This window comes from Poecilia latipinna, unplaced genomic scaffold, assembly GCF_001443285.1.
Source record: "Poecilia latipinna isolate Pla-1442-1.1 unplaced genomic scaffold, P_latipinna-1.0 Scaffold2559, whole genome shotgun sequence".
NCBI classification, from domain to species: domain Eukaryota; kingdom Metazoa; phylum Chordata; class Actinopteri; order Cyprinodontiformes; family Poeciliidae; genus Poecilia; species Poecilia latipinna.
The window spans coordinates 34,749-44,575 of NW_015115175.1; the positions used below are offsets into that span (position 1 = coordinate 34,749).

Consider the following 9,827-nt stretch of genomic DNA (forward strand, 5'->3'; position numbering starts at 1 on the left):
ATTTGCTGTGAATTGTCCTAATTGTGATTGGGGTCTATCTTATTCCAGTGCATGAACATAGAAAAATCTTTTGCAATTTACCATCCCAAATTTTGTTACTAGAATCTAACAAACATAAAAGCTGTGACTTCAGTCTTAAAGAAGAAAAAGGAACAACAATGTGAGCTAAACACAAGAAATATAAAGCTTTAGTTAAAAAAAAACTCTCTTTCCTTCCCTAAATAATTTCATCAAGTTTTATTTAGAAAGTAAACGGGGTTAAAAACAAAAACATCCTACACCCTTCACATTACATGTTGATTTGATGCTGTTCTCCTAAGCAAAAAATTATGTTAAAATAATTTAATATAAAAAAAATGTTTCAGTGGGTATATATATTTTTGCAAGGCATTGTATTCCTTAGAGGTTAATAGGGAGCTGTCACTTTGAATGTTTCCTATAAATATGCTTCTCAGTCGGTTCACATGGAAACATGAATCCAAGTCACAATGCAAAATCCTTGACCTTAGATGGGTTGTAGAGGCGTTTGTTTATAGAGATTAGTGTGGGTGATCCTCGAGATGAAGGCTTCAGCTTCATCACAAAACCAGAGGGGTTGTTTTTCTGTCTCCGGTGTGATCGGGGGGGAATCGGCTCCATTAGAGCAAAGTTTCTGCAGGAAAAACAAGCCGGTTGTGACCAAGCGGGGTTGTGAATATTGTTAGTCCTGTCAGGACAGTGTTTACACTGAGCTCACAAAAAACCAAGACGACTCTGTTCCAAAGCGCTCAAGCATTAACCTGTGACTCGAATTCCTGAAGTCAGCAACTTGTTCAGCTTAGAGCTCTTTTATATCTCTTCATATACAGCTCATATGAGTTTTTTTTTGTTGTTTTTTTACACCCAGAGGAGCTTTATTTTATTGTACTGCTCAGAGATATGAACCAGAAAATCTTCCTGGGCCCACAAACCGTCACTTCATCCATCACATATAAACTGATTCCTCGTGGACATGAATGTGACATTACAGAACAAGCCATCTTCTTTTTGCTGTTGGAAAGAGAAAAACATCCTTACTAGCCCTGCGTTGTTGTTTTTTTGTGTGTGTGTGTGTGTGTGTTTTTGTTCTTGCTGCAGGTAGACTTGGCTATTTTTGGGACTACAATGTTGACATAAACTTGAATGTCTTTTCTTCCCTTTCAGAGTTCTGGGTCGAATATTAAAAAAAGCTGTTCGTGTGATGAGTGTATGAATGTACAGGATGTGTGTCAGCAGACTTAATGAAGCATATTTTCAGTACAGATGCAGGCATATCAAGAGAAATTACCAGCTGTTGTATAAACCACTTAGAAAATGGCAAATTAGGTGCCCTACTCTGCATACAAAATTAATCAGCTATGGCTGGTGCTCATTAAGAACAGAATGGATACTAACAATGATACATATTTGAGGTTACTAGAGAAAGCAGCACTTCAGAGGACCGGGGTGACATTTTAAAAGTCCTTGTAGCCTTGTTAGACAGGTGTGGCAGTTCTGCAGGATGGTGGAGAAATAAACTCCCTTGCGGCTGCAAAGACAGACCGAGGCACTGCTGGATGAAGCGTGACGCCTTGCCAAAGAAGTGCTTTACTGTCACTGTGGACTGTCCAGCTCAGGCTGCAGTTTTAAAATGACTCAAAGCTAAAGTAGAGACATCAAAATAGTATAAAATAGGGTATTCTGATTCCTTGTGTCCAGGGCTGTATTAATATGGAGTATAGATTTACAGAAATTGTCCAAAAGGCTCACTAACTAAGACCAAGCTGCAATATTGTAACTTTAGAAGTTTACTGATGAGAATGGCCCACAGGCTATGGTTCATATGCAGACTCAAAATAAGACCATTTGCTGAAAGAACAACATAGTCAGAGCAGTAATTAAGCCAGAACTGTACAAACAACATGTACATTGAATTATTTATTTGATTTTTAAAAAAAATCAGTTTGTAATATTGCATGAAAAACACAAATTGTTAAATGAAAAATTTGCAGAATGTGCCAGTTTTTTATCCGATTAATTGATTAATCATCAGATTAATCTATAGGATAATCAAATAATAAAAGTTGAAGAGCTGTAACCCTATGGGTGAGTAATCAGAGGTGTGGTTAAGGATCGACCCTGTTCCCAAAATTGCTTTAATTTATTTTGTTAAACTAAATTTGACAATAAAAAGGTATTTTTGCAGACCAAAAAAAAATATGTTCACGCTCCAAGATATAAAACATCAAGACAGATAAGTCATCCAGTCTAAATAATGGTGGACAAACTGTTGCACAGGTTACATATTGTGTGTTTAGATTAATGCACAAAATGTGCATTAATCCTGCAAATGGATAAGACCTATGCTACAACAAGCAATAGATGTAGAGCACAGGATACTGCATATCAACATTTTCCATCGCAGTGTGGGGGCAGAGCACTTATAATGTGTCTGTGCTCCATCTGAGTCTTTCCATCAATCTAATCTAAACAACACTTCTGAAATAACAGACTTGCTCAGCCCAGTGTGTGGGAGCAAAGGTCCTGAGCCATATGGTATTCATGACATGTAGATGTGGAAAACGATGTGGATTTGAGTTAAGCCATAGTAGGTGGAAGATGCATTGGGAAATAGATTGAGAAGATTAGATGGATTATGATTAGCGATATTTAAGCAGACGGAGGTGATGTCAAGTAGCAAACTGCTGCAGATCTATCAAGAGTGACTGAGAAGATATTTTCTTTTTATTTTAAATGAACAAGAGATTTACAGGTAAGCTGTCTGTTTAGAGAGGTTTAAACTGAATGAAATGTCTTCAAAAATGTGCTGCTACTGTGGTTAAATTCATTTTAGGAACTTTTATTTTCCAACAGTTGTACAACTTTTTCCTGGATAATCTGTAGAAAAAACATATTCTCACATTTAGTTTGCTTTCAGTAGAAGAAATATAATTTTTATTTGTTTTACTATTATGTATTTTAAATATTTACCTAAAAATTATGTTCTAAATAATTAAAATATATATATTTATGTTTTAATTTTAACAACAAATTTGATTTTTGTGGTATAATAAATTAGATTTTTGTTGTCTCTCTAAAAGAAACAAGTTAATTTTTCACAAAACATGTAAATATAATTTTTATTTTTAACTCAGAAATTAGATTTGCACATACTGATCACCATTTTCCTTCAAACGACTAGAAAGAAATCAGAAATAACTATGTTCAAACATACTCAGAAAGAGTCAAACAAATAAGAACTGTAATTTTTTATATTCATAAACACCACTTGGATATTTATGACTGAATCATCTCTTTTAAAGCCAGCCAGGTTTTATTAAAACAGTTTTCAATTTGACACTAAATTACCTGAAAAAAAATAAAAAAAATAAAAAGTAAAAACAACAAAAAAATTCACTGAGAAATGGCCAGAAAGTTTTTCAGGGAATGGTTAGATAATTTTAGGGCTTCACACTAAAACAAAATGCTGGAACAGACATTTTGTTTTATTACGCTTTTGACATGTCCAAAGTATTCCTGGATAATTGTATCAGTTTTCCTCCAACTTACGATGTTTTCATTTTCTTTAAATTTTTTTTTTTTTTTTTTTTTTTGAGTGTGTCTGCTTCACTTTTGTAGTAATGCAACATAGGAAACTTTTTAAATATCCAACAGGCTGAGCAAGAAAATCACGACCCCTCAATTCACAACCTTAATACCTGTTAAAATGGTCAAACAGTCATTTTTATCAAACTTTTAATGCCTTTCTGGGAAGCTTGGTGGTGAGACCACAAGTCTATAGACCCAGCCTGGTTCACTGAGAAATTACAAAAAGATCCAGAGCACAGAAAGGTGTTCTGCTTCTTCTGCTGAGATGGTTTTTATAGTGCTTGCCAGTGGCATTTATTTTTCTTTTTTTTTTTTTTTTTTTTTTTGCTTTGCGCTGATCAAATTGATGTATAAAAGTGGTTGAAAAACTTTTTTTTTAAAGTATTGAAATATCTAATCTAAGACGTGACCTGCTCTTGCAGCAGGCGTCTGTGCTACACCTGGTGGAGGATGCAGTTGGTTGTCTTTGTGGTGGTGCTAGCCCTGGGGAAGGGATGCTTCAGCTGCAACCTGAAAAACGTCAGCATCCCCATGGTGAGATGCGATGAGAAGGTGTGGATCAACACCACAATCTGTGAAGGGCTGTGCTGCTCCCAGGTGAGGAAGGATTCAAACTGTCTGAGTTATTCATGATCACCAATTGTACATAATCACTAACAAAACATATCAAGGTGAGACTTATTCGTCTTTAAAACTGTGCTGAACTCGGTTCTGTCAGCTCATGTTTTCATTGTGAAAATGTTCATTTGAAAACAAGCAATTACTGGTTTTATTAAACATGATGTAGTAAAACTCTTCCACCAGTACTTCCCACTGAATTGTATTCATATATTCAATCTTTAATCCATTTTGATAACAGGACCCTGTCTATAGAAGCCATCTACAGGCGCCTGTGCAAAAGACCTGCAACGGGGACTGGTCCTACAAGGTGAAACACATCAAGGGGTGTCCAGGGAGCATCACTTACCCCGTGGCTACAAACTGCTACTGTACCACATGCAACACAGAGGATACATACTGCGGCCGCTTTCCTGGCCACATACCCAGCTGTTAAGCTACTCCTTTGGTCAGCAAACGTATACTTATTATTGTACCTTTTTGTCTGACACTGAAATAAAAAGAGATACTGCTCATATTTCTGTTTATTTTTTCTTTATGAACACCAATTGTTGGCCTGGTGCTTTATCATCATCAGAAGTAAGAGATTGAATGTCCGAGTATCAGTTTCACCTTTCCTCCCAAACAAGGTGACCAACCCAGAAAGTGCCGTAATTCTGCTGGTCAGTTTTTCATTCTGGCAAAATGGTTCCTAGAAGGAAAAATAAAAAAGGCTTGCCTCTTTTTGAAAGGTGGAAATGAAAATATACGGCCTGCAGTATTTCTAAAAGCTCCACTGGAGTCCTTGTTCCTCACTGGCTCTTCTCCAGGGGCGCCGCTAAATGCAGAAACAGCTTAGTAAGCCCAAAACATATATATCTGTAATGAACTTGGATCTTCCCTGGAATACAACACTGCATTGGTAGATTTTTATGCTTAGCAGAAAAATCTTCTTTTTAGGTTGTGTAACTTAACAGTACAGCAAGTTATTACTGCTCTAAATAAATAAATAAAAAAATCATATTTCAGCAAGTGTGAGGGAATGGTCCTTTATATAATAAATGCAATGGTCTAGCAGACCACTGCATTTTTTGAGATAATTGATATTAAGGCATTAGTGAGTTTCTGAAGTGTCAGCATTGAGTTCATGATTTCATTTACTTTGAAAAAATAAATGTTCTGTTGTTCTTGTGAAACTTGTTCCTAGTGCGTTGTGGCACATCACAAATACTTCTGAGTTTGTAAACTTTTGATTAACTCTTTACTTCCAATAAGAAACTTTGGTAATAGTAAAAGTTTGGTGGAGCTGCTGAATATTCATATGAAACACGGCTGACAACACAGATTTGTCTTTAAAGCCAAGAACACCCATTGACATCTATTAATGTAGTGTGGCTACATATTTAGTGCTTATTTTATGTGTTTTGTTTCCTAAAGGGTTTGGATCATCTGTTTTGATTTAATATGATGGGGAAGATTTCACTCACGTTGATTAGAAATGATTATGGCAAATACACCTGCTCACTGTGAGTAAGTGACAGCTACAGTATGCTGTCTTACAAAAGCAATCATTGTCCTTGAACATTTCACCATTTGTCACATTGCAACCACAAACTTCAATACATTTTATTGGGATTTGATGTTACAACACAGGGCACTGTATAGTGTTGCAGTGGACTGAAAATGATGCATACTTTTAAGCTGACTTTACTAATAAAAATCAGGAAAATGAGTGCATTAGTATTCAGCCCCATTTAGCTTAAATGGGGCTGAATTCATTCATCTACTGTTTATATCCACGTATCCCTATGCAGTTGCAGGGGGATGGTATCTGTCACAGTGCAACACAGAGACACACAAACAATTACGCACACACACTCCATAGAGAAATTTAGAGAGACCAGCTGACCTAACATGAATATTTTTAACCTGAGAGAGGGAACTGGATTACATGCAGAAAGACTAAATACAATTCTGTGCAACTCATCTCTAAAAGATCAATGAGGGATTATTCAGTAAAGCAGCCGGTAGGTGATTCTTGTGAGAGCTCAAAGATTTGCAGCTATGGCAGGGAATCTGTTGGTACCACAACTTTTAGACTCACCCTCTGATAGCATTAAGGATTTTTAGAAGAGATTCCCATTTGAAATTTGCCTGAAACCACGTGGGAACACAGCAACATGAGGGAGATGACTATCTGATCAAATTAATTCTAAACTGAGGGTTTTGCATATGCACAAAGCACTTTGTGTGATGCAAAATTGTTATCGGACATGTTAGTGAATGCAGCATCCCTACAGAGAAACTCGGTGGTAGTAGTATTATGCTGAGGAGTTTCTTTTCCTCACAAAACAGTTGGAATCTGGATGAAGGTGCTTACAGGGTAACACAGAAGAAAACCTGAAAAATGTATCTTCCAACAAACAAAAAACCCCTTACATGCAGCCAGATTTATGATGTATCAGGGTGTCAAACTGATATTCATCAAAAGAAAAAAAAATGCCAGTAAGTTTTTTCCTTCTCTTTAGACATTATTATAAACTTTTTAACATGCTTCAGGTACATAAAAAAGATGTAGAACCACTATAAAAATCCAAACATTTTTTTTACATCCTTCTACCTTTCTCTGCAGTCTTTGGAGCTAAATTTTAATGTAGCAAGAAAAAGACATTCAGCATTCTGTTTTCTACTCTGACGTTCACTCTCTTCTACCTGTGGTCACTTTTGAATGTCAGCAGATGAAGGGTGAGTTGTGGGTCCTGATTGAAATGCCAATCAACGAGCAGGGGATTCAGGGACTTGTGGTTTTAGTGGTTGATGTCCTGTTTACCAGATCTACCAGACCTTTGACTTTATCATGCAGCAAAAATTGTAAATCTGACATCTACAGTTTAAATCAAACCATAAAAGTATGTTAACTGAAAACCGATCGTACAACCTGAATATTTACATTTATAACTGCTCAAATTGATAGGGCTCAAGCTATTTCAGTCTGTTGATGTTGAAAACTGACAGAAATATCCCACAAAAAACCTTTGTTTGTATTTCCAGCAAGAGGTGATTCTATAAAGAAAAATCATCATTTGAATGAAGGTCAAAATTCAGATTCTTTCTTTGTAAAAACACAAAACAAAAAAACTTTTTTTTATTTAGCTTTTGCATGGAAGTGGACTCCAAGTCAAGACAAAATTGGTGGAAAGTTAGAAAGTTTGCAATTTGTTGTGTTGAGTTGGAAAACACAAGGAGGTGAGACTATAGACAGAAAGCCTGAAGTAAAGTGCTGACCAAAGCTAAAGAGAGATTCAGCAGGTATAGATATTGACTGTTTCCCAGAAGGAATTGTGGTAGGGACTATTTTGCCCAGTGTTAGTGTAACAACATCAACAGTTTCTCCATCAATGCAAACAGCCTGAAGGCAGCAACAATAAATGCTAAATAAATATAAAAAAAAGAAGTCAGAGCACAGAGATTAGGAGAATGTAAAGCTCCATAATTTCAAAATATTTGTCCATCCCGGTACTATCCACCGCATCCAGCTTCAGTTAAACTGAATGAACTGATCCAAAGCTCTGGAGGTTAACTTAGAAATCAATCTCTGTTTCTGTAATTAGGCAAAAAAAAAAAAAAAAAAAAAAAAATATTGTTTTTAAATAAATGACAAGCTACTGTATAATGAGTTGTTGTTCTGCCAGAGGCACAACACTAAAATTCAAGCCAATGTGATGTCCCAGTGAAGAGATAAGCAGCTGACAAACCAACAAGCATCAGCACTGGCATCCAGATTAATCCCAGGGTTTCTGCCAATTGCTGAAAGGACAAATACAAAAGGATCAACGGTATTAGGAATGAGGTTTACATTTTCTCTGATTCTGTAGCGTTTCAAACATTTCTAATGCTGCAGATCCTGAATTATTTTGATTTAATATAAAATCAGAAACTAAAACAAAAATAATTATTAATATACCACAAAAAGCTGTGAATAAGTGATTGTTCTATTAGTTCATCATCTTTGTGAACACCCAGAAGGACCTTTTACCTGTTTACCCTGATGGTAGTGGTTTTTGTTTCAGCCTTTTACTGCTTCTTCTCTCACATCTCCAGCTGAGAGCAACACAGCAGGCTGAGTTTTAGCTGACAAGCTAATGTGTGCTCAGGTTGTTAGTGTCTTGTTATAGCCGATTTGTATTATGCCCAGCAGATCCCCGGAGGTTTATGTTATTATGCTTAAATAGATGTTTTATCAAGTTTTATACACGGGTCAGTCGCTGTGTCGTCTCTGCTAGAGGGGAGTAATTAACTCAGATTTGCAGTCAGGGTGTGATGAAGGCTCCCTAAAAGTTTCCACAAACTTAGAACGGCTGTTTTTTTTTTTTTTTAATTCTTTAATTACATAGATACCATTAATTCACAGATCTCTAAAAGTAAAATAGATGTCTATGAGAAAAAAAAAAAACCTATAAGTATTCCTGAAAGAACTTTTGTAAAGTATTCTCCTTTGCTCCTTTGAAGTCAGTTAGTGTGAGTAAATTATGTTGATATCTTACTCTCTGACCCACACCGTCATCCTGGTTAGGATGTACAGTAATAACCAATAACGCTACAAAATTTCACAAAGCAAACATCATGTGCCAAGCTAAAGAAATCGGAGAACAAATGAGACACGAAGACATAGACATACCAGTCGGCACACCATGTCTGAATAAGAAAAAAGAAAGAAAAAGATAGAGAGAGAAGCAGGGGCGTAGTCATAGGCTTTCAATTCTGGACTGAAAGCCAGTCAAAATGTCTGTGATGTAAAAGACACAAGTTTGTGTCTTTTTTGACCTCATCAGCATAATTCTCACCCAGCTGGAAGAAATCCACCAAGAAAATTCTAAATTGTGCTCCTAATTTAATTAAAGTAAGAGGTCATGATATTTGCTATATATTTCATCTGTCTCAAAAGGTCATAATCCGTGTAATAGGCGAATATCTTACTTGAACTGTGTCACACAAACTCAATCTGATATATTTTTATGTAAAGGGTCACACATTACAGCAGTTCACTGGCAGATTTATAGAGGTCAACAGATCCTATGACAACACATGCCATATTTAACAAGCTATTTGAGTCCATGTGACACCCCTAAAGCAATGTCACCAAAGTGTGGAAGGACATAACCTGAAGGACCCCATCACATTCAGGATGCTATAATTTAAAGGTTGTAACAGCTCTGTTTCAGAAATAAAAATATTTTTTCTTCATATTACTTAACAATATAAACATCAAACTGAATTTTTATATAAACACTTAATATCCCACCTAAATGTCAGGATTGGAGGCGGGAAGTTTACCCAGTATGGAGCAAAGCTTCTGTTGCTGTGATGAATGACTTGTTTACATCGACTCGCCCTCAGCACTTATAAATATTAATATGCTTCATTTATTTGTAGCCTCTGTATGATGAGCTATAAAATGGACTTGGTGCAGGTAATAAAAGGCAACAATGAATAGAACTGCAACACTGTTCTGTTATTTTATGGAAAGCTGACTGCACACATTTACCTCCAACCCTCCCCCCCCCCCCCCCCCCCCCCCCCCCCCCCTTTTTTTTTTAAAGACAATTTAAAAAAAAAATTTAAAA

The 9,827-nt window shown here is 36.2% G+C and overlaps 1 protein-coding gene across 2 annotated transcripts; it reads left to right on the forward strand.

Moving 5' to 3' along the window:
• Nucleotides 1-2,423: 2,423 nt before the first annotated feature.
• On the forward strand, nucleotides 2,424-4,741 carry LOC106938306 (gonadotropin subunit beta-1-like). 2 transcript variants are annotated; one of them, XM_015020261.1, is made up of 3 exons: nucleotides 2,424-2,770; nucleotides 4,032-4,203; nucleotides 4,466-4,741. In XM_015020261.1, exons 2-3 carry the CDS (start codon nucleotides 4,057-4,059, stop codon nucleotides 4,658-4,660), a joined length of 342 nt encoding a protein of 113 aa, XP_014875747.1. In that variant the 5' UTR covers nucleotides 2,424-2,770; nucleotides 4,032-4,056; the 3' UTR covers nucleotides 4,661-4,741. The 2 variants fall into 2 exon arrangements, with proteins under 2 accessions (XP_014875747.1, XP_014875746.1); XM_015020260.1 differs by having other exon boundaries at nucleotides 2,426-2,770; nucleotides 4,029-4,203.
• The last annotated feature ends 5,086 nt before the right edge of the window (nucleotides 4,742-9,827 follow it).

Excerpts from the sequence above, each read along its gene's own strand:
- LOC106938306 (XM_015020261.1), top strand. The coding sequence starts at position 4,057 with ATGCAGTTGGTTGTCTTTGTGGTGGTGCTAGCCCTGGGGAAGGGATGC. Across the intron at positions 4,204-4,465 it reads AAGGGCTGTGCTGCTCCCAG|GACCCTGTCTATAGAAGCCA; the intron begins GTGAGGAAGGAT and ends TTTTGATAACAG.